This window comes from Homalodisca vitripennis, chromosome 4 (assembly GCF_021130785.1).
Source record: "Homalodisca vitripennis isolate AUS2020 chromosome 4, UT_GWSS_2.1, whole genome shotgun sequence".
Taxonomy (NCBI): Eukaryota; Metazoa; Arthropoda; class Insecta; order Hemiptera; family Cicadellidae; genus Homalodisca; species Homalodisca vitripennis.
This window is the reverse complement of record NC_060210.1, coordinates 80,614,611-80,641,090: the sequence shown is the minus strand read 5'-3', so window position 1 is coordinate 80,641,090 and position 26,480 is coordinate 80,614,611. Positions and strand designations below refer to the sequence as shown.

General features: G+C 32.0%; 1 protein-coding gene across 1 annotated transcript in view; it reads left to right on the top strand.

Annotated features, from left to right (window-relative positions):
* The window catches only part of LOC124359613 (succinate--CoA ligase [ADP-forming] subunit beta, mitochondrial), a 37,284-nt gene extending 13,713 nt beyond the window's left edge, over positions 1-23,571 (top strand). Inside the window, exons 3-10 of the mRNA XM_046812498.1 lie at positions 636-798; positions 2,496-2,598; positions 3,621-3,782; positions 4,544-4,687; positions 8,596-8,756; positions 16,636-16,755; positions 20,012-20,194; positions 22,820-23,571. Coding sequence (XP_046668454.1) covers positions 636-798; positions 2,496-2,598; positions 3,621-3,782; positions 4,544-4,687; positions 8,596-8,756; positions 16,636-16,755; positions 20,012-20,176 — 1,018 coding nt within the window. The 3' untranslated portion in view covers positions 20,177-20,194; positions 22,820-23,571. The remainder of the gene's footprint in view (positions 1-635; positions 799-2,495; positions 2,599-3,620; positions 3,783-4,543; positions 4,688-8,595; positions 8,757-16,635; positions 16,756-20,011; positions 20,195-22,819) is intronic.
* The last annotated feature ends 2,909 nt before the right edge of the window (positions 23,572-26,480 follow it).

Genomic DNA, 26,480 nt, shown 5'->3' with positions numbered 1-26,480 from the left:
GTAAACAAAAGTCGTTTGACAGGTATTTGGTCTTCCGATCATATGTTAAGTTTAGTTATTTAAACGCATATGTGACAGATACGGCCAAATACAAAATAATTGAATCGTAAAAAGTGAGGGCTCTGTGGTGTAATGGTAGCACATTCACCCGGCAAGTGAGAGATCCGGGTTCGAGTCCCGGCGGAGCAAGTACTTTTTGCGATTCAATGTTTATTGATAAAAATAAAATAAGGCTATTGCCATTTATACGAACTTGATTAATGTAAACAATAGACGTTTGACAGGTATTTGGTCTTCCGATCATATGTTAAGTTTAGTTATTTAAACGCATATGTGACAGATACGGCCAAATACAAAATAATTGAATCGTAAAAAGTGAGGGCTCTGTGGTGTAATGGTAGCACATTCACCCGGCAAGTGAGAGATCCGGGTTCGAGTCCCGGCGGAGCAAGTACTTTTTGCGATTCAATGTTTATTGATAAAAATAAAATAAGGCTATTGCCATTTATACGAACTTGATTAATGTATATATATATATATATATATTATATATATATATATGATTGATTTGTTGTAATACTTTGCAAATGTAACAGTAAAGGAAGAAATAAAGTGATAATGTTGGATGATAACAGGCCGGAGGAGGCAGAGGATCTGGCAGGCCAGATGCTCGGGGATTTCCTCATCACCAAACAGACAGGGGAGAAGGGGCGCATCTGTAATGCTGTCATGGTCACGGAGAGGAAGTTTCCTCGCAGAGAGTTTTACTTTGCCTTCATGATGGAACGTGCTTTCGCTGTAAGTAACCACTGGGTTACTGAGTGTCTTTGTAAAGCATATTGAATCAATCATATCTGTGACAATTTGAGTTTAATTTGTGGTCTAATTTGATCTTTACTATTTTGGATTTTGTCATCTAGAAGAACAATTTCTCAAGTTTAAAAATTAATGCTCAACCAAAGTCATAACTTCTCCAATAAAACTCTACTAAATTGTAATCATCAACATGGAAGAAAAATAGTACATAAAGTATATGTCTAAGAATATTATACTTTTTAAATTATTATAAAGTTTGATAACTTTCATTGGCTACATGAAACCGCAAAACAGTTAAAATTTCAAAACATTGTTTTTTTAATGGTACAACTCATTGTTGGTGACATTTATTGTACAGTGGCTCCATTGTACTAATGGTACCTTCTCTGACATGGCTGTGGAGCTTTCAAATTGACTCCAGCGTGCTCAGAGCTTTTGTATCAGGTCCATTTTCAATCTCAGACATGATGATTACGTAAAACCCTACTTCAAACAATTATCTATCTTAAAATTACAAGATCTTTGAGACTATCACACTCGAGCGAACTCTGTTGTGCGCTCTTTTAAATACAAACTGTCCCAGTTATCTATCAAACAATTTTCAATTTATGTCTGAAATAAGTGAACTAAGTACAAGGAGGGGTACGTCCTTATTATCTATCCCAATTTATCGAATAATTACCTTTAGTTAGTCGTTTACAGTTTCTGCCTGCCGATTGTGGAGTGCTTTACCTGTAAACATCAGAGCCATCGATACGTGCTCGCTTCGGGGCGGAGGTCAGGGCCTTGATGCTGGGGCCTCAGGGGGTATAGCGGTTGGCGGCTTTGGAGTGTGATACTTGGTGCAATGGAATGCAATAGAATGAATGCGAGTGTGTCTTATAATAATAGTGCAAATATATATAAATTTACATTAATTATTGATGCTTTTTTTAAAGCTAAGATTCATTTAATATATAATTTAAATAAATGGATTTATGTTTAGTTATACATGATATTATGCTAGTTTATTTTTTTTATGAGGTTAAGTGGTAGAGAGGACTTTATAGTCCTAACTTTCCCTGTAATAAAGACATTTTTCATTTCAATTCATTTCTCTTTTGTGTTTGTGCCTAATTTCTTTTAAGTTAAGTTGATCTCAAGATTCAGAGTTCATGTATTTACCCAAGTAAGCCCGATCTCCATTTCTCTCAGATTTAACTCGTTTGGGAAAGATTTTTATCCTCAATTTTTCATGTTGGCAATGACCAAGTAAAGGTTACACAGTTTTTATTATATAAAATTTGCAGAATTTCCAATAGACTTTTATATTATGGCCCCACTTACCTTCTTATTCTATTAATTGAAGATGAAATAAAAAACTAAAAAATCATACATACTAAAATGCAAACACTATGAACTTGAAATGCACTATGAAATGCAACATTTTGTAAGATGTACAAGAGGTTGGATTTTTCTGTCTAATTTGGACTATATTTCATATTATTTATATATATACTGTATATATATGTATATAATGTGTATATATATAAACTTGTATGAAGAATGCTATTTATCCTTCCTTAAACAAACCAAATAAGGAATTAACAAAAAATTATTTTCAGTATTTGCATGTTTTGTTCTTCCTTAAAAATTTGGTTGGTTTTCGCAAACAAATTATAGTCTTGGTGGTGATACAGGGTCCAGTGTTGATAGCTTCATCTCAGGGAGGAGTGAACATCGAAGAAGTAGCTGCAGAGAACCCTCAGGCCATCCTGTACGAGCCTGTGGACATAACACAAGGTGAGATAAATAAATTTAGTACAGTTGCTGCAGTTATTCTAATTTTTTACTTTTCAACATCTGTGGTACTCTATGGCTTTGTTGGAAACACCTCTAAAAGTTTTATCTGGACAAAAGTAGTTTTTTATATCTTAGGTACTATAAATACGTTCAAAAGTACAGGCCATTACTTGAACAATCTCCATTAACAAGGTTTTCTTTGTTCTTAAATTGTTTACGGTAAACTATCTCTCTTTTGAGCAACTCATGATCAGATCTTAAGACAGATTAGAATACAGTTGAACCAACTGATAAATCAACATATTAGACTGTTTTGTCATGTAAATTTAATTGCAAAAACAACATGAAAATATTATAGTTTCAGTAAAAAAGTAGTTGCAGAAAGTTACCAATAGTTCTAATTAATTCTGTAATAATTCTTAGATAGCAACCTAAGTTAAAGGAATTGCGGATAAACGACTAGATCATTGCAATTGAAGATATTGATAAATAATTTCATGTATTACTCCTAGATAGAATACCTAGGCATAAATTCATTAAATAAATGGAGATTACACTGTCTATAGATATTTGCATTAGCAGTTCCAAAAGTAATATTCATATGATAGCAGCACAAAGCAGAGAGCAATGATAAAATAGTTAGTGGCAATTGAATGTGATTGGACTTAAGGAGCAGGCTTCCCATTGATTAGAGGTGTTTGCCCAGGAGAGGGTTTCATGATTTCTGGGAGGGATAAACGTTTATTGAGCACATAGTTTAAACTTTTTGAAGGCCACTTAAATAGTTTTGTATAGTAGCATTATGTACCCAAACAGATTTTTTAGGGAATTATTTAAAGTTTTCTTGGTTAATAAGACTCTCTGCAATATATTCTTAATTACTTGATATACTTTTTAATATGAATTGAAGAGGTTTCTGGTAACATGTAAGAATACATGCAAGTTAAAAGAAATAAAAATCCTCAATATATCATAGAATTTAAATTAATGTACTTCACCTTAGTGTTACATTGTGTGTTTAGGTCTGTCTAAAGACACGGCACTGAAGGTTGCAGACAAGGTTGGTCTACAAGACAAACGAGACCAGACTGCGGAAATGTTGCTCAAAATGTATGATCTCTTCCTCAAGAAAGACGCTCTACTAATTGAAATCAATCCTTATGCTGAAGACCAAGCAGGAAATTGTAAGTTTTTATGTAAACCTTGATATTATTGAAAAACAGTAGATTAATTACTTAATGTATTGTTCAGTTTCCTTTTAAAAAACCTTGTTTACATATATGTAGTGGAGTCACAAACACTTGTACAGGTTGTGTACTGCAGTGAGTGGATTTACTGATTAAGTGAAACCTTGTTTACATATAGGTAGTGGAGTCACAAACACTTAAGTACAGGTTGTGTACTGCAGTGAGTGGATTTACTGATTGAGTGAAACCTTGTTTACATATAGGTAGTGGAGTCACAAACACTTGTACAGGTTGTGTACTGCAGTGAGTGGATTTACTGATTGAGTGAAACTTTGTTTGCTTAGAAAACAGTCCAATACACACCCCAGTTATGGTTTCATTCTATTCACACCATATTCGCAGGTAGTTAGAACTGAATCATCTTTTTGACTTATTTGCCAAACTGTAGAATCACACTAACATTTAACCTTTTCCACTCTCCTTAATTGTGCACATATGAAATTATCTAAACAATCTAAACTCTACACTGTGTGTAAATTCCCTTGTATTATTCTTAGCTGTTATTAAGTTTAAAAATGGTTTAATATTAATATTTTTATAAAACCAATTGGTCTATCCTGTTGAGTGCGTACAGCAATCCAAATTTTCATATATAAAATAAATCCATGAATTGCTGCTAGATACCGTTTTCATACAGGACTATTGTGACATTTACGGGTTAATTTACTCAAATGTTTCATTATAATATTGATGTGCAGATTTCTCTCTGGATGCTAAGATGAGGTTTGATGATAATGCAGACTTCAGACAGAAAGATTTGTTTGCTCTGCGGGATTGGACACAGGAAGATGAGAAAGAGGTTGAGGCGGCCAAGTATAACCTTAATTATATCGCACTTGATGGTAAGTTTGCTACAAGTGAAGAAAAGCATATTGTACTAAATAAGCAATTAGTGAATCTAAAAATATATTATGTAAACGATATAATATTTTGAGAATTATTAATTTTGAAACTAATGTGAAACTAATATTATTGATGAACAGCTTCATAATTTTAAATGTTAATGTTATAAATTTACCTAGAGAACCAATTCAAGTGATTAGTTAATAAATTTGCATATTTTTATTAGGATTTAAGCATTTGTATTTAAATCAACTATAAAATTGTGCATCAAATATAAAAGCACTTCAAAATCTAAATACTTCTTATTGCTTTATAGTTATACCAGGTTGTGTTATAAATAGGATTTTTCATTTTGGGCGGGTAGATGTTGGTGGCCATGTTGTTTTGGTGTAAGCTGTTTTATTAGTGTATTATTGTTCAGTGAGTGCTGCCATTTCATGACAAGTTACACGATTGAGCAGCATGTTCAGATGATAACACTTTTATTATCAAAATAAGTGTTCACTAGTTAAAACGTTATGTACGTTACGACCATTTTACGGCAGACGCGGAGGCCCTTCAATGTCAACTCTTCAACGTTTGTAGCTAAATTCGAGTCGCCGCTGTCCGTGAAAGTGTGCAGAGGAACCTGAGGCAGTCAATTCCTCGCCGTGCACAAGAACTTTGCCTTTCGCAAACTTCAACTTGGCTAATTTTGCGTCTGGATTTAGGCCTGCATCCGTAAAAAATCCAACTGATCCAGGAGCTCAAAGTTAATGACCATAGACAACGCCGTTTTTTGCCGAGTGGGCTTTGTAGCGTTTGGAAGAAGACCCTAATTTCAGCTGAAAAATTATCTTCAGCGACAAAGCACATTTCTGGATGATTGGCTATGTTAACAAGCATAATTGCCGTATATAGGACAACGCCAACCAATATGAGATTCACCAGGTAGCGATGCATCCACAAAAAGTTACTGTTTGGTGCGGATTTTAGTCTGGCGGTGTGATTGGTCTGCATTTTTTTGAAAACAACGTTGGTGAGGCCATCACTGTCAACGGCGAATGCTACAGAACAATGATAACAAATTTCTTTTGGTCCAAATTGAACGATATGAACGTAAACGACATGTAGTTTCAGCAGGACGGAGACGTGCCATACAGCGAACGACACCATGACCATTTTGCATGAACGATTTGAGGGTATGATTATCTCTCGCAGAGGTGACGTGAATTGGCCACCAAGATCGTGCAATTTAATGCCCCTAGACTTTTTTATGGGGGTTTTCTGAAGTCGCAGGTCTATGTCAATAGGCCTCAATCAGGCCGAATGCACTTAAGATCAACATAACCCAGGCCATCGCTCAAATCCAACAGGATTTATGCGGCAGAGTAATTGAAAATTGGACCACTCGAATCCGTACCATTGTGAGAAACCGCGGTGGACATTTAAACGATGTCATATTCCATACATAATAGCATACATGGGCTTTTTCTATGAAAGATAAATTTCATTAATATATCATACATAGTTTGTTTTATTTCATCTCAACATCTACCCGCCCAAAATGAAAAACCCTATAGTTTAGATTTTGAGAGATGCATGCTGCTGTTGTAAACACATTCTTATTGCATAGCTTAACGCACATAAAAATTTGTTTTTTGAATGGGTGATTCATTAAAAAAATTATGTACATGCTCAAATAATCAGTTTATATATAGGCTAGAGGAAGTATTGTATTAGGAATAAAAAGTATACATGTCCAAACATATGTAACATTTGTTGTAATAAAACCAGTCTTTTGTATCACATATACATAAAACATATAGAAGGTTAGTCAAACAATCAGCCAGGGAGCAATAGATACATTATTACCTGATCAAATAAAACTGAAAATCTTATTGGTTGTTTCTATTTGTTATTAACCAAAGCTGATGCAAACATTGCTTATATTATTGTGTATTATTTTACTGTTCTGTTTGAAATGTATAGAGCGTGTGTTTGTGTAAAGTAATTTTATGTTATGTTGGTGTAGCTAAAATATAAACCATTAATTTAATGTAGCTATGTATTGTTTTCAATTTTTCCTGCCGTAATGCATGGGATTACAATACATTCAAGTAATAATCTTAATAAAATTGGATTTACTGTTACGACCTCGGCTTCAAATGTACAGTGAGAAAGTAACGCGGAAAGAAACTACATCAAAACGTAAACAATGATTAGAGAAAGAGAAGCTTGTAAATGAAGAAGAGGAGAACCGTTTACTTAGATAAAAGTAAAATCCGTTTACAAATCAAATCACACAAATTACGTGAAGCAAATAATATAAATAATATAAATTTTGTTATATTACTTGTTTTCTCGTTCTATTGGTAAGCAGGAAACAGTTTCCTTTAATAACTAGGAAATAGAGTAAGTGAAATATGCTGCTTTAAATCTTTATATATTCAATTCTGCAAGGGAATTAGTTCCTACGAAATTTCTAGAGCTCTGAAGAAAATAATACTCATTCTAAATCCCTGAAGAAGATTTATATCTACTGTAGCACGGACAGTGACTTATTAAATGGATAGACCATCTGAATGGTATATTATTAAAAATTATTACTTTTGACTTAATTATTATACCAGAAAGAAAATAAAAAAATTGCAATTATTAAAATATTGTGGTGAAGCAGATTAAGTAAAATGCTATTAACATTTCAAAAAATGAGACTGATTAATAGGTTTATAAATACTGAAGTGCTTTAAAGAAATGGATAAATATACATATATTGTATTCATATTTGCATCAAACTGCAAACTATTAATTCTTTCAAATTAAATCATTTAAACAAAGCTGATGGAAATATTGCGTATATTATTATTTTAGCGTTCTGTGTAATTTTAGTGTTCAGTTTAATTGTAATGTATAGTGTTAGTTCATGTAAGAGTATTTAGGAGCAGTGTGCAAGAACAGTAATTGATTTTATGAGCCAGCCACTAGTTCAACTATAAATTCAAAATATTAATTAATTAATACACAAATACAAATGTTGTACATGAACAGTGTAAGATCACTGTGTGTAAGAAAACATTGTGTCAAGTGTAATACATATGACATTGCTGTGATTTTAAATTTGACATTTGGTCATTGTTGGACAAAAATTGTTTGAAAGATGCATTAATCATAATTACAAGGTATGTAAAAGAGTTTCTTATAATGTCTCTCCAGATCATTTTCAACATTATTCTAATATGTTTTTTTAAATAAACAAAAAAATATTTTAAACTTTTCACACAAGAATGCAAAACAGATATTTGCTTTTTAGAGCAAATATTCCTGATGATATAAGGCTTAAACAACCACTTATTTTCTGTATTTTCAAGGACATAAGAACATTACAATAACATTGCACATAATAGCAAAAGGAATTAAAAAGGGAAGGAATGATATTTACATCTGGAAGCAGGTTTTAAAGTGTTGTGGTGCCCTCTAGATGGTCACAATCAAGCTGGCATTCCATGTCACTGATTCATCATCTCAGTTGTTAGCTAGCTAATTATATATGAAGATAATTTCTATTTAAATATTAATATTTTTGCTACTAAGAGGTGACTGAACCTGGAATTGCTTGACTTCAAGCAATTAATTCTCAACACCAATTTTAAATTAGAAAATTTGTAATGTTCATTTATTGAGCACCAATAGTACTAAAAACAATTTTAGTTAAGTAAGATATACGCAGTACCTGATTATAAATGTAGTGAAGAAAAATACTTGGCCTCAAATATTTAATGAAAGCATTGTTCAAACTTAATCACTTTTAGGGAGCTGAATGAATTAATGTGAATGTGTATTGGCGGTTTTTATTTTTCTAATGTGATGGTGTCTTATATTTTATTTGTAATCTTGTATTAAGTAATGTGATTTGTTTGTGTCACAGGAGACATCGGGTGTCTAGTGAACGGAGCTGGGCTGGCCATGGCCACCATGGATATCATCAAGCTGCACGGTGGCAATCCAGCCAACTTCCTGGATGTAGGAGGTGGTGCTACAGCCCAGCAGGTCAAAGAGGCCTTCAAGATCATCACAGCTGATCCCAAGGTCTGTGAGCTAATATTAAAAAATAAAAAAGTATGGAAGGTTTGAAAGGATGACAGGATTTCAGACATTTGCCATCGTTATATGTTACAAAATGTATAACACGTTTACCAGTCAGACATTACATGAAGTATCTTGTGGCATGAGTCCATAGCTGCAATTTCTGGTTTTTAAATGTTTTATGATGTATCAGAGTCCTTATTGACTCCTGCAGGCGGATTTAAAACTTCAACATTTAGTGTTACACTTTTTGTAACATATAACGATGGCAAATGTCCGAAATCCTGTTATCTTTTCATAACTAATTTGAAAAAAATCCTAAATCTCTGCAGGTACATAAATAAATATTCATCCTATTTTCATTTTGTTATTTAAAAATTGCAACATATACCAGATTTACTCTAAATGTGTATATTACACATTGTTCCTCTTGAACAAATGTAGATTGCTATTATTTCATAAATAGTAATAATAATAATAATAATAATAATAATAAGTATGACATGATAATTACATATTGATAAATTTATAAACTTGGAGCTTCATCGTGGTATGATGTATATTTTTGTTCAGTTGAGGAAAAGTATGATAAATTTGATTACTTACTCAAATTCTATTTCAATCAAGCATTCCCCATGAAAACAATTAAACAGAGAAATTAAAATAATAAATGGATAACATATGCGTTAAAAGAAGAAAAAACCAACCTGGTTCAATTAAGCAAACAATTTAGACAATCTAAAGATAAAGACACAAACACAAAATTGAAAAGAAAACTGATGGATTATAGGAAAAACATTAATGAAACAAAAAAAGCATATTATAATGATAAGATTCTCAAGTCGGAAAATATTGTAAAAACAGTATGGGGCATAATTAACTCTGAAGTAGGAAGCAAAAACTGTCAAAAACATTATGATAACTTTAAAATTAAAGTAGGTAATAAAACATTAACAGACCCTACAGATATTGGAAACAATTTTAATGATTATTTTGTAAATATGGTTGATTTATCTTGCCAACATAGTCTCCAGCATGTCTGCCTTGATGAGACATTTAACAAATTTTCAAATGATAATTTAAGAAAACCAACTTTTAGATTTAAACCTGTGACTGCTAGTGACGTCAATAATGTATTAAGCTTACTGAAAAATAATTATTCAAGTGGAATTGATGAAATACCAGTTATGCTTTTGAAATCTGCTAGAGAACATCTGTGTGAAATACTAGCACATTTAGTAAATTCGTCATTTATATCTGGCATCTTCCCTGATAAATTAAAAATAGCCAAAATTTTTCTGATACATAAAAAGGATGACAAAAAAGAAATGTCAAATTACCGTCCAGTATCTCTACTTCCCTCAACATCAACAATTTATGAAAGAATCGTTCACTCTCAGCTAATGGCGTTTTTAGAGGAACATAATAGACGATAACCAGCATGGATTCCGTATTGGTAGATCGACAATAAGTGCTGCAGTACAATACTTAGAGTCGATAATAGATTCTGTTGATAAAGGGGAACTTGCACTAGGTATTTTTATGGACCTTTTGAAGGCTTTCAATAGTGTAGACCACTCAATTTTAATTAAGAAATTAAATTGTTTAGGAATAAATTCAACAAATTTAAAATGGTTTCAATCTTACCTAACTAATAGATTTCCATATGTAGAAGTTCCTTCGATATCCTTACAAAATTAAATCTCGAGAGTATCTTCCAAACTTAAAAAAATAGTTTTTGGAGTTCCGCAAGGTTCAATTTTAGGACCATTGTTATTCTTGTGTTACTTGAAAGATATGCAATTTAGTTTAAAACACATTCCCCAGGAAAACCTGTGTTTATATGCAGATGATGCAAACCTCAAACTATCATCTAATTCAGTAGATGAGATAGAGAGGCTTTCATATTTGGAATTGAATAACATTAATTCTTTTTTAAATGAAAACAATTTAAAATCAAATATAAATAAAACAAACTATATATCTTTTAAAACCCAATAAAAAAGGAAGTAATTGAGCCAGTGATCATAGTAAATAACCAACTAGTAACAAAAAATCAGAGTACCAAATTCTTAGGTCTGACTATTGATGAAAATCTCAATTGGGATCAATATGTATAATTGTTGATTACAAAATTAAACTCGGGAATTTATGCTTTGATGAAGATGTCTTTTATCTGTAGCACTGATCACTGAGGACAATCTATTTCTCTTATATTGCATATGGCCTCTGTTTGTATGGTGCTAAGAAAAAATCAAATCTTGATGAAATTCTCCAGATACAGAAAAAATCTCTGAGAATTATGTTAGGACTAAAAATAAATGATTCTGTGAAAGAATATTTTAAGGAATTGAACATTTTAACTGTCTACGGTCAATATATAATGGATACAATTATGTGTTCTAAAATAAAAAACTTAAATACTGGTATGACCAACGTAATTCATTTGTATAATACCGTAATAAAAATGATATTTTAATACCTCACCATAGGCAAAATTTTTTCACAAAAAACCAACATACATTGGACCAAATTTCTTAAATCCATTCCACTTGCTATCAAACAAGAAACAGAACACAAAATATTTAAAAGAATGCTTAAAAATATTTAAAAGAAAGCTTAAGGCATACTTGATAGACAAGGCTTTATATTCATTAGATGAATATTTTGATTTGCAAATCAGGTAGTTTTATTTTAGTAGTTTTATTATATGCTTATTTTATATTAGTTTTTAGCTAGTTTAAACTGACACTATTCAAATGTTACATCATTGTAACTAAAACAAATAAAGATTTTTTGACTTTGACTTTGACATCCAAAGAATATGGGTCTGTCAAGAATCAAGAAGCTTTATTGTCATTAAATACAAAATTGTATAATAGACATAGTCATAAACATAGTAAGCATGTACTATAATACTAATATAAACTAGATTAACTAAAATGTTTTCCTTTAAATTATTAACAAATTTGTGGTCTGTAGAAAAACATTAACACATTGGAGTCTGGCTCGCTATTTGCTGTTTTTATAACCCGGTCTGCATAAATTAATTGGTTTTCAGATTTTTTTTTAGAAAACTGTTAAATATTATGTATAAGATATTATATTTTCTTGAAAGTTCTATCTTTCCTCTTTTAAAATTATATGTAAAACTGTATTCCTATAAAATCTAATTAATTTTTAAAAAGATTTCAAAACTTACATTTTTGAAGAAAAATAAAAACTCCCGCATGTCTTGTGTTACTTGAAAACTAACTTTTGAATAAATAAAACAAGTAATTTCAATTTTTTTAAAGGCATTTACTATATACATATTTACAAATAATTATTTTAATTGAAAAAAAAATTTCAAATGCTAAAAAAATGATTGTTGTCGTAGATAGACTGACGACGCGCCAGGCCACGTCAGTGGATAAACAAAAGCCTCAAGCGGGTATGACGTAGTAGCGCCTAGCGGAATTTTTCTGAACTAACCATTAAAGCTGGCTTTCTAATGCAGCAGACGGCACTCGAATATCACTCGAGCAACTCCGTATATCAATCGGCAAAGCTGTGCTCGAGTCACGCTCGAGCGCCGGCCGGGGGTTTAAACAATGGCGCTCGCGTCTGGCTCGAGCATAGACTCAAATGTGTTAATCTAGTGGTAGAAATTAAAATTTTATCAAATAAAATACATAATTTATTAAATAAAAATGCACAAAAGAGGAAGATAAAACAACTTGGTACTATCAGTATGACTAGAAGCTTCAACGTTAACACTTAAAATTTAAACAATTAAAATGATCACTTGAACAATACTAATAAAATTTATAATTTTTTATTATTTTAATATTTTAATAAATTTATTATTTATTTAATAACAAAACCAAGTTACAGACAGATAATAAAAAAATTTAAAAACAACAAAGTTTACAGTTAAAATATTAAGGTAATTGTATCACAGGCAAAGAATTCATCAACAGTGTATAAAGTAGTTATCTTAAACCAATTCTTAAGAACAATTTTAAATTTATTGATAGTTGTCCATGCACTATCAGGTAACTTATTGAAAAGCTGAATCTCCATAAAGCAGTGACTTTTTTAAATTTCTGAAGTCTTACAGGAATTAAATTCAACATATGTTTGGCCCTTGTGTTGTAGTTATGAATGTCATGACGCATCTCATACTCATTCAGATTTTCTTTAACTTTAATTAAACAATAATATACATACATAGATGGTACAGTCATTATTAAAAACTCTTTAAAAATTGATCTACAAAATTCTCTACCATTCACATTCTTGATCAACTGTAAAGCTTGCTTCTGCCACAGGAAAACTCTTTGGGCTCCACTACTGTTGCCCCACAGAATTATTCCATATGACAGAAGTGAGTGAAAAAAGGCAAAACATATATTATATGTTTATTAACATCATATTTATCTATTTACACATAAACTTAACCTACGCAATAAATAAGTAACCCTAGATAACTTTGTACATAAACTACTTGTGTGAGTATCCCAACTAAGCCTGTCATCCAAATGAACCCCCAACAACTTAACTGAGCCATTTATATTTGTTACAGCAGAGCTTAAACTAAAATAAATATGTTCAGTTTTATTAGTGTTTATATTTAGATAATTTGCCCTAAACCACTCAAAAGCAACCCTCATAGCATTACTTTGTACAATGTCTAGGTTAGTTAACCCTCCAACTGTCTATCATATTTTCCACAGTGTCGCCTATATTTGGTGGTTTTGCAGAGGCATTTATAAAAATTCATAAAAAATTCAATAGTTATGGTAAATACTTGTTAAATATATCATTTTGTTTGGAAAGATCTGTAGAACAATTTTAAATACATTTTAAAATAAAAAATGGTTTTTTTATTTTTTAAAAAAAGTCAAAACTTTTTTTGTTTTTTTTTTTTCATTTAATTTTTTTACTTTCAGTGTATATAACATAATTTACTTCACATCTTTCTAAAAAAATGAGATTGCTATAAAATCTGTAATTTCATTGTGAATACAAAAATATATAACTTTATAATGATATACTAAAAAAAGGAATTACTATGCTCTTATTATGCAAGCGGTTACCTAGCAACGACAAAATAAGAAAAACTTCGTCCGGGTAAAACTTTATCCCTTTCACTTGGTTCAAGTTCGGACAAATCTGGAATATAATCATCATCTTAACCTGATGAAAAATCAGTTAATTCATTCAAATCAACCAAATTAAAATCAATGTCATCATTATTTGAAGCCAAAGACTCAAAAGAACCATGAAAAGTCTCACGAAGTAATCCAGCATCGTTATCTTCGTTTTCCGTTTCGGTCAATTCACTAAGATTTTGGTCCGCAACAATTTCCCTAATGTCACTTGACCGACAAGGCTCACCCATTGTAACTCTAACACAGTAAAACAACAATACTAGCGCAATAAAACATACCAAATATCGCCACGAGAAACAACAACACCGCTCGTTCACAATATCGCGAACACTCTACGTATTTCAACCGCGAGAAATCATCACGTCAATTGGTTGTATCAATACTGTCTGGAAACAGACAATAAGGAATTCAAAGGTATACAAAACGATTGTCTATTTCATTAGCGTTGCAATGATATATCATTTATGTGTCTTTGAACGCATTTTGATTTATAAAACCTATAAAGCCAGTACATGTCGGTCGGCGAAAATATCACCGGTGACACTACAGAAACGACCGAGTCGGCGCAAAAATCGCCGACTGACAGTTGGAGGGTTAAATCTTTTCCAAAATTGAGTAAGGTTGTATCATCTGCATATAAGACAGACATACAGGGTACATTAAATGCAATATCATTTACGGCTACAATAAACAAAAAAGGCCCAAGGACAGAGCCTTGAGGGACACCTATTTTAACAGTTTTAAACTCAGATACATGAGAGTCTTGAGCTACCATTTTCCTTCTATTATTTAGATAGGACGTCATTAATATTAACTCTTTACCTCGTATACCATAACATTGGAGTTTTCTTATAAGCAAATCATGAGATATACTGTCAAGTGCTTTAGACAGGTCAATTAAAGTGGCAGATAATGTTTCCTTATTTTCAAAGCTTCTCAAGATTTTTTCAACAACCAATTCAACCGCTTTTATAGTGTTTTTACCAGGCAAAAAACCAAACTGCTCTTTACAAAGAAGTTTGCTCTCCAAAAAGTAATTATATAATTGCTCTTTCATACAATATTCAAGAATCTTACTAAATATAGGTATTAGTGAAATCGGGCGATAACTAGAGGGACATGATTTATCTCCTTTTTTGTAGACCGGTATAACTTTGACCACTTTAAGAATATCTGGAAAAATAGTCTTCTCAAGTATCAAATTAAAAAGAAAAGTTAAGGGCTCAAGTATAATATTTATTACTTCTTTAACTATTTTGTTGGAGAAACCATAAACATCTTCACTTTGTGATGAGCTCAATCTAGAGACACACTCAAGCACATCATTTGAATATATCTGTCTCCAGTGGAAAATATTATTTCTAATATTTAAATTAGAAGTGTATGTACTCAAAAATTTTATAGCAGAGTTATTACTATTACTCACATTAGTTACTCCTAGAGTGATTGCGGAGTTAATAAAATAGTCATTAAAAATGTCAGAATCAACTCTTATTTCTTTATTTACTGAATTTAAATTACCTTCTACCTTAATTACGTTCCAAGCAGCTTTACACTTGTTTTTTGAACTAAGAATGTAATTTTCATTAGATTTTATCTTTGCATCTTTTGGAGATTTTATTTTTTGTCTGTTTGGTGTGGTGGGTGTGTACCAAGTTGTGTTAAGTGTCTTGCTGGGTGAAATTTAGTTTTAAGTTATTGCGGGCAACACCCAGTGGCCGGAGTTGTTTGCAGCTGTAGGCAATCGGCCACCTGCCTATATTTCTGACTCACCCTGTATATTAATGTATAGTTATTTATTTATAGAAGAAAAGAATCTTATCAATGTAGAACTGTAATAAATTTGTTGAATACTCTTAATTGTAATTTACTGGATATTCCTTTCACTAGACTGGAAAAAGTTAATGTCGAGCCACATCATAATGGGCTTAAGTCCCTACAATAAAATGCCTGTGAGAACTAAAGAACTCAACTTTAAAAGCGGTAAGAGTAAAATTTATAAGTGGTTGGTTTTAAATCCTTTTTACACACATTTTTAAATGTACCTGTGTCAGACATGTTTCTTTGTTAGTTTTAATGCTCAATGATGAATAAAGATGATTGATTAATAAAAGAACAATATAAATATTAACACATTTAGTTCCACCCTTATTTTTTGTTACATATTTATGTGAGATGTCTCCTTCAAAGACATAATTAAAACACATCAAAATTCTTTTAAAGCTAAAATCGTAATGTAGATTTGTTTTTCCTTGAAAAAATTCAAGAACCTTAAAATGGTTTTATAGGACTGGGTGTAGTTCTTTAAACATGTTTACTAAGATCTCGATGTAAAAGAGACGATCTACAAATATGAATTATTCGTGGGCCACTGTAACAGGATTTAAACAATGTTGGCCATGTACCACTAGTGACCCACACTGGCTATCTATGAAGGTGGCAGGGATGTAAATGACCCACATCATTTTGAACATGTTAATCATCATAAAATTAACATCCTTTACATTCTTAATAACCCTCCAGACCATATGTGACTATTTTACTGTAGGTACAGTTAATGTGTATGTTCATGTCACCTAGGGTTTGGTTCAGAACGTTAAGTCTTGTTTTCTTACTTAAAAGTAATTTAGGCTACTAACTTGATTAATTAATAAGTATATATTTTCATTTGTTTACTGTTCAAGAGAATTGGATTTAAATTTTAAGATCTGTTAATATTTTTGCAGGTTTACGCTATCATGGTAAACATTTTTGGAGGCATCATGAGGTGTGATGTCATTGCAGAAGGAATCATTGCTGCTGCCAAAGAACTGAATCTCAAAATCCCTATAATTTGCAGGCTTCAGGTACTTATATGTTAAATTAGAGTTTTGTACTATTTACAATCGTACGTTTCCAGATTTCCATGTAGACAATACATGACCTCGGGTCAGATAGCAAGAACAGAACAAGATAACACGAGTAGCTATTGAATAAAGAAATACAATGCTTTAAAAAGAAGATGTAAAATAAGAAGATTGTATTATACTGGAATCTAAATATTATTAATCTATGTAAACTTTGTAATCCCAAAGGTAGTGTTGTTAAAAATCATTCTTAACCCTTTGAATGCCACGAGGCAAAAAATTTAGTACAAAAGAAAGGCACTAGCAACTATATTGCAAGTCATATGCGAAAAATGCCAGGGAATAATAAGAAGTATTACTGGGCTTCAGAAAAAAGAATATATTTTTTTTAAATTTTTTTTGAAACAGGTATCATAATGTTTGTAATAAATTGTATTACAATAAAATGTTAAAAAACAAACGAAACAACAGAAAATAATATTAGTTTTGGCATGTCAAAACCAAAAAATGTATAAAGCAATTTTTATTTTTTTTTGACAAATTAATAAGAAACAGTTTTATCATGGGAACAATTTTTTAAATATTCTTTATAACATTGTTAATTTGAAAAAAATAATGGTTAATTTTTTTATATAATTACTATAGTTACATAACAATGTTTGAAATTGTGTACATAATAAAAAAATCATATTTCAGTACCGTTAAAACAACACTAAAACAAAAATAAATAATGCATTACTTACATTTATCCGTTGGTTCTAAAGTCCAATATCCAATATATAGTCTTCATATTGTCCAAAAAAATATGTACAACACACACACACACACACGCACGCACGCACACACGCACGCACACACGCACGCACGCACACACACACACACACACACACACACACACACACACACACACACGTTTGGGAAAGCACACACCATGGCAGCCTTCTCCACACTGTGAACACACTGTTCTAGACCTCTTTCTTCCCTTTTTTTTGTACTCTGCTCCACTCTTGGTGTAGACCCAACAAGCTTTTTTCTTTTTTAGCTGGTAATTTTTCAAGGCACCTTGATTTTCGGTTATTTCCACCAGAATCTGTAGCTGCCTCTTGTTGTGCCTCAATCCACTCATCTGTAATTGAGTCAATTATGCTGACTACAAACTTGTAACATGACATTGGTTTTTGTCTGTTATTAATCTTTAGTTCCTTATAAATAATGTAGGAATTCAACACCATTCGTGAAAACGTGTTAAAAACGGTTTTTATCCAGTATTTTAAAGTTCTCCTTTCGTCGAGATATGTGTATAACATCATATCGAATGAGTCTATCCCACCCATATATTTGTTATAATCTAAGACCATTTCAGGTTTTTTTTTTTTTTTCTGTAGTTACACGACCATGCCTTTTTCTCAAATGTTCTACTTCTTTTGGTTTGGAGTTTGAAGAAACAAGAATAACTGGTTTTTTTTGTGACTTCTTTTGTCTGTATGCTAAAGTTAAAATTTCATTTTGCTTACAATAAACTTTTTGTCCCACCTGTAACTGAACTTTAACAGCATCGGGTAGCCCTTTTTTGTTTTTCCGAATTGTGCCAGTGTGAAAAGTGTATTTTTGTAAAGCATTTTTACCAAGGGAATGCTGGTAAAAAAATTATCAGTGAAAATATGGTAGCCTTTTTTTAGGCAGTTGCACATTGTAAGAAGTCTTTTTACCACATAGTATGAAAGACCAAATTGCTTGATTTCTTCCCTGTTTTCCTGGTCATTTTTTCCTTTGTAACAGAACAAGCTCAAGCAGTAATTAGAAATTGAATCACATAAGATCCACAATTTAATCCCCCAACGGTGGTGGTGTTTGTTGGGGAGATATTGCATCAGCGATGTTTGGGACTTAGTTCCTATTAGTGATTCGTCAACAGACAGCTGTTGGTGTCCTACATAATAGCGTTGAAACAAAGAATTGCAGTGGTCTATAATAGGGTGAAATTTTTGTGTAGGGTCATAGTCAGGTTCATTATGTTTTGGAAATTTTGTGTTGTCAATAACATGAAAAAATTGTAAAATAGTCTGAAATCTATTGTGTGTAAACATATTTTGGAACCATGGTGTAGATTGTGATTTGTTTTTTGTCCAGTAAGAAGCTATGGTTGGTTTTTTTATAAGACCCATGTTGAGGATAACAGCAATGAATGCCCTTGTTTCTGAATAGGAGACGGGAAGCCATCCTTGCAAGCGACTATGAGCTGATATATTTTCTCCATTAGTGATTATTTGATTAGCATATCTGTTGGTTTCAGTGACCAACATAGTAATAGAACTTTGTGTAAAAAATAAATTAAAGTAGTCAATAGGAGATGCAGTAACTGGAGGGCTATGTTTAGGGCCAGGTGTCTCGTTAAAAGAAAAGTCATGAATAAAATTAGTGTCTCCTTCATTGATTGCCTGCCAAATTTCATTACCTTCATGATCATCATTGTCTGATTCAGACGAGCTGTCACTAAAGACTCGCCTGTCAACTGTAGGCCTAGGTAACGTAGGTCTTGTCGAGGACCCAGGTTGAACTAAAGTATCACTGTCACATTGAGAGCCTATGGTCGGGGAATTACGACTCACAAATCTCGGTTGGTTGTCTTGTTCTGGTGTGTAAGTAGGGTCTTCATCAGTGTCATTAAAAATATCGGACAATGAAAAGTTTGAATCGTTAACACTACCCGACAAATCACTCAGTAGTTGTCTGTCAACTTCACTTACAGTTAAATGATCATGATCCATTTCTGAATGTCTATTATTAATAACACATGAAAAAACAGTCACAAGAACTACTAAAACTTGCAAAGATATCAATTTAACAAAGCATGTTAGAGATCCTAACCTCAAAACGATGTAAACACAAACCATGTGATCGAACAGACTGCTATACGTAGCGAGTTTTTTACGCGCCAACGATGCCCCGGCTGATCACCGCCAGCTGTTGTTGCTTCTATTATTCTGTGTTTTTTTTTATCTTCACTAATATAAAGTACTATGTGAACTATTATTTATCCATTGCAGGATAGTTAACAAATAAAACAATATTGGTTGTGAAAAGAATTCATGAAAAGGGTTAAAAAATAAGGTTCGTTATATTTAAGTTAAGATGACACCAAGGTGCTAAATTGCGTCCAGTGCTATGAAGATTCTGCCCTGTGATAACATGGACAGGGCAGTTTGGTTAAGTGTTTATGCACAATTATTAAAGTACTGATATGAACGTTGTGTAGGGGACCAATGTGGATGACGCCAAGGTGCTAATTGCGTCCAGTGCTATGAAGATCCTGCCCTGTGATAACCTAGACGAGGCAGCTCGACTGGCAGTCAAGCTGTCCTCAATTGTTGGTCTGGCGAGGGCTGCTAAGCTGGATGTCAACTTTGAGATGCCTCTATAGGCTTTCTTTTTAATCTTTGTGAGTATTAGTTTCTGTATAATATTCTTTAATGCTAATGATTAAGTTTAAGAGGACACGCCAGTTAGCAGCAAGTCACACGTTCTGAGCTTCAATTTTAACATGTGAATATTTATAAAGTCATGAATATTCGTGTCTCAACATTTGTACTCGTGTGTTGTGACAAAAATGTGCAATGGGCACAAAATATATTATTTGTGATCATTTAATGTGTTTGTGTTATGAAGAAAAGGAATTTTCCTCCTTCTCTACCATAACTAATTTGATTTAATTTTAAAACTATGTCATTGGTTGTCGCTAATCCCTAGGGAGGCACATAGCTACTAAAAGGTAACACGTTAACAATTCTAATGGCGATGTTAACACTTGATCCAAATACAACATGTCTGTGAGCTTCTACTGTAGAAGAATAATATGATAATGCACAATATTTTCTTTTTTTAACCAACAACAGTATTAAAGTTAATTAATATGAATATACAAACTAAAACACTTTGTATCAGTAATTTATTTAATGGTGCACCATCAGAGATGGGTGTCCTGTAGTATGCAAGGAGGTATCTTGTGTATTTATACAATATTTATAAATTTATTTTTTAAATCTTTTTGCCATTATCATTAAACAAACCCGAGTTGATATCAACATCATAATAGAAATTTGTGTTTTGGTATAAAAAATTACACCAATATTTCATGAACAAAGAAAGAAATGATCCCATGTATCTATGGATTGCAAATCACAGTCTAAGTAGGCTCCATAATCTTGTTTTTGTTTATGAGGGATTTGTAGTTTTAAGTCGATTCACACCAAACAAGTTAATAAGAGGTAATTTAGTGTAAGATTTGATTAAAATATTTAAGATTATTATGTAATGTTGGAGTCAATTAATCAAATACCGTTCTTTAACACGATTTATTTATATAGACAGGGTGAGGCAGACCACACATCTGCAAAGGATAGTGGCTGAACCGAGAAACCTACCTTATTTGTTTTAACGAAACGTGAATGTTTCAACCGCAAATAAATATGGAAAATAATTGTTATCCCTAAAAATACCTCAAAATGACACTTTTGTAGGGGAAGAGATAGGGGTCATTTTTGAAAGATTTTAAAATGTAAAGGTAGGTTGATATGTACCTCATATTGAATGTTGTTTGTTTAGCTCGTTAAAAATTTTAGCAAAATGAATTTTCATCCAAGGTTACCAAAGACAAATCCATCTAAAAATATGTTACAGTTGTTACTTTTCAGCACATTTCCAATTTTTGTTAAATAATTAAAATTTAGGATATTTAAAACTCATGTAACATAAAAAAAAACAAATAGCAAGGTATGAGTTTCATTACACCTATCAATAGCTCCCTTACAAACGAAATTTTTGTATTTAAAGTTTGGCTTTATCTTAGGTGATTGAGAAATGGTGCCAAAAATGTCATGAAATTTTGTTGCTTTATAGCTTTTTGAATTGTTATTTGAAAAATTTGCTCAAGAAAGAATGTTTTTCCAAAATAAAACTTAAATCATTACTTGAAATAAAGGTGTGACTTCTTAAAATAAAACAAAAGGTTCAGAATTTAAATGGATTAAAAGACACTATCCTTTAACCCTTTCAAATAACGAATTCGGGAGCGCTCTACGTGCTATCTGCAATCCCGATAGCCATGTGGGAAGCGCTATGTTGCTAAACAGTTTTCACAATAATGAATCGTGATGTATAATCTCTTGCCTGGATATGTATGCGATCTAGTGATAAGATACTCTTTCAAATAGTTTTCGTCATTCCCACTAGATTGCAGCTGCTCATTTGTTAATTTCTTTTAGACCCAATTTACTGCCATATGGCGGTATTCAATCGGTTGTTCCAAGTAATCAGCTGATTCTATTTGTGTACTGGATTCATGTTGTAACTTCACTTATACGTTATCGGTTGGTCTGATTGTTTGTAGACATTTTGTTGTGTTTACCGTGAATAAATAAATGTGGATGTTTGTGTATAATTACTGAGTGTACAAAATGGCACGAAAAAGACTTTCTGATGAATTTTTTGCTGATATGCTCCCCTGAGACTACTCACTGCACGGTATTTTCCCATTACCATCCCTGCTACACATATGAAGTACAAGCCGAGGAGAACATGTTACCTGTGCGTATGGACCAGTGTCGGTGAGCGGCGGTGTCGGGACACAACATGGATGTGCTGCGATAGCGACGGTCCGCTTTGTGTGTCCTACTGTTTCCGCGCCTTTTATACCATCAAAGATTTATGAGGAAACTTGTGTACTGTTACTAACTTGTACCTAACATGTACCTTAGTATGTTTATGACAAAATATTGAATATTTTATTTCATACTTATATTTTGTAAATATAATAACTTTTGTGCGAAATTAGATTAATTTATGTAATAAATACGCATAAAAAACATAGCACTTAACCAGCAGAAACCCAAACTGCTTGTATATTTTTGATTTCCTGTGACATAATTACCTGGAAGTGCTGTGCAATCTTTTTGTAATCTACTTGTAGCAACAATTATTTTCTGGTAAAAATGTTGTACATTATTTTTAATCTCATAAAATACCTGTCTATATTAGCAAGCTGTAATTTTTATTATATCTGTTGCAGAGGCAAGAAGGTTAAAGACTCTACGCACGCATCATACTTTGCACTTATTGTCCCATCATGTTCCTTTCTAGTAGTATTTCATTTATTCATTCTGATCCGTGTAAATTTGTAAAATATTACTGAAAAATAAGTTAATATATGTTGATAAAATGTATACTTTAATATCCACTTCACTGATAAAAATATTATTTCAATATTGTTTTAAACAATTTTTGCAGTGAAGCAGTTAGTATATTTTTAGTCAAATTTTAAGCTTGACTAAATATTGTTACTTATATCTTTTACTCATATTTATTTTCCACCCACATGTTGAAGACTAGCTTTATTTAAATTTTTATGGGATTAACTGTTTTTTTACTCCAACATGCTGAACAAAAAATGTGATTCAAGTTTGGAAATATTTTTTTACATTTAGGTGCATCATCATGAAAGAAATTTACTAAAGTGTGAAATTTTTTATCATAATAAAGAATACATCTATTTTATTGTTTTTAAAATGTTTGTGATATTTTAAAATTGTTTTAAGCCTGTATACATAATATAAAAGTAAAGTTGGGGTATTAAATGCTGGATGGTACTGTAAAAATAGTTTAGTAATCTAAAATAAATCATAGTTTTTAAATTTAAAAAATCCCTTAATTATTTTTAACTTGAATTATAGTTTTGACATAAATTGCAAAAGGAAAATGTTGTTTTTAGACACAACAATACTCTTTATATTATAATTTGATCAAAAATGTTTAAATTGAAAAGATAACGAGAAAGAAAAATATTTTATAGAAAGTTTTTGAACAAATACCATCTTGTGTTCACTTTTATGGAAATTTCATTTTAACATTACTAGTAACTGTGTAGATAATTTACTATGAATCATATAATTAAAATGTAAAACTGTTACTTCTGTTGTAATGTATTTCAACATGCTCTGTTCCCGTCACATACCATATCAGGAAAGAATTTTATCTTTCCATACACCTTTCTGTTTGTCTTGTTTTACTTTAGCCTTCAATATTTTAATTAGTATTTGGTAATATTTAATTATTTGGGGTTTATTTTAGAGCTCAATGAATCGTATAAAAAGTTGTCAGCTATAACATAATATTAAAAGAGATTAATTTTATTATACAATTTTTACAAAAATCTTTATAAAGTCAGCTACAAATTATATTTTTATTTAGTTTTAATTAAATTTTATATGCAAATATTGTGTACTAATGAATGTAATTTATTTATTATTTTGTTGAATGAATTTACTGTTGATCAATTAAGTTATATTAAATTGTTTAAAGTGGAACTAGTTTGTTGTGTTTGATTTTATTTTTTCTACCCACATTCTTTTCTCACACTTTTTAATTTTCAAGAGACCCGTGCACTGCTTGAACATTGTATATACATGAAAAGCCATTCTCAGAACTATCACAACCTAATTTTGCTTTATTTGAAGGAGTAATAAACTGAAGTGATGTTCTTGGCTAGATGCTGTCTGTCCTGCTGTGTCTGGCTAGATGTGTGAGAAAAGGGTAATATGGCGTCACTTAATGTTAAATTTAATATATTATGTCCCGAAAAAACACTTCCGTAATCTTTAAAAAATCTATAATCTGTCATCTCAAATCCCAAATGTGTGCTATATTGAGAGGGTCCATTGTTGTTGGAAGGAACAGTAAGTTTTAGTCTGTACTAAAACTCTGCATTTTAACTGCAAGATTTAATAGCTGGATCCTTAAATTATAGAGAACTACAAAAACAGATTTACTTTACATTTTAGAGTGACAATTTCATCATAATTGAACTACTAATGAACTGGATGGAGAAATTAAGGTAAATGTATGAAGAATGGTGTTCTGAAAACTTTAAACAAATTGTATTTTTTAATTGAAAAACAATTCATTATATTGTATTTTAAGTTACAAAACACATGCAATGGAAATACAAATAATATTAAGTTGGTCAATAGATCAAACCTTTATAAATTGGACATCTGAGATCTTTAAATAACTAAAGTGTTTTGTTTGTTTTGCTTTCACATGTAAAATATTCAACCGATTATACTGAAATTTTACATGGACATTCTTACGGTCCCTGGGATGAATATAGACCTATTCTTATTTCGAAAATCCCTCTAGGATACGCCTCATTGTTGTCTAAAGCAGCAAAAAATCCTATATTATTCGTCAAACATGTCATACCTTTTTTTTTTTTGTGGCTTTGAGTGCAATATTTTAGTACTTTTATTATTCATATTACTTTACTGAAAAACTACTCTTTGACAAGTGTACAAAACTATACTACAAATTACTCTGAAATGAAATACTGATCCTTAAGTAGACAGTCACTTCCTTTAATAAATTACTTATTGAGCTAGAGATTTTTTCTCGGGCTTAACAATTATGTTTTGAGTTAAAAAAATTACAAAATCTGTTTCTAAACTTAATTTTCATTAAACCTTATTAGTACCAACTATGTAAAGTAATACTGTACACCAAAGTTTTAATGGGGACTTGATCTTGAATTTTTTTTGTATAAAAACAATGTTAAACCATAAACATGTTTACATCCTTATTTGCTGACATAATTATTGGAGATGTCTCATTTTAAAGATATACTTAATGTGCATCCAAATGATTTTTTTATTGTGAAGTGTATACTTTTTGAGTTTTTAATTGAAAAAGGGCAAACAGTTTCAAAATATTTTTCAAGGTAACCAATGAAAAAAAATTTAAAAGAACTTAAAAACGATTTCATTATATTGGGATGTATATATAATAAGTATATGTTCATAATGAGATATCTCTCATAACCTTATGACAACATGTTAGGGGGCCTAGGGGAAGGGCTAACCTTAGTTTAGGTGATCCCCAATAGACTGGGAAAGTACATCTCAAGTGGTGACACTATCTAGTGTTAACAGAACTCCAGAATCTAGGCTAGTGACCTTATCATGCACTCTGCTAAGACAGTTGTCATAAGCGTCTCACAGTAGTGGTAGCAGTTTGAGCATGGCCAGTCTTGACTGGTCTGTCCGGAATTGTACCACACACATACATTTGTTTAGACTGGGGGCCTCCTATCCCACGGAAGCAACCAGTGCCTAAGAGATGCATGGCACAAGGATAGTGTGCTGTGAATGGAGCTCTTGGGTGTTTTGAGGAGGGGGAGGGTAAACAAGCAGTTGTTGGTGTTGATGCAGATATTAAGCATACCAGCTGGGGTCATCCTTGATAGGGTCCTGAACTAGGGACCCCATCTGGAAAGGGTCGTTGCCAGAGGGAGTGGTCTTTGATACAATGCAGACATGAGATAGATGGGTCTTGGGGAGTTAAGCCGAGGCTTTTGTATTGGCTTTATGTTTCCTTGGTTATACCTGCATTAATGTTTGGGTCTATTGTCTGGTGGCCAAAAACTGAGACCAGGACGGCAGTAGGTAGTCTGGATAGCATCTCCGATTGTGCTGGGCGCAGCTCTAGAGACTGTCGCCTCAACCTCGTCCCTCTGGACATTGCATGCAGGCTTATGGCCAGCAGGAGTGCCTACTATCTTCAACAGGTGGGGCTTTGGTCGACCACAGGCTGCAACAGAGGGCACTGCAAAATTAGCATCCTGATTTAGGGAATGTTCTGCACATGATCTCTGATCAGATGACTCAGATTTTCACTCGACA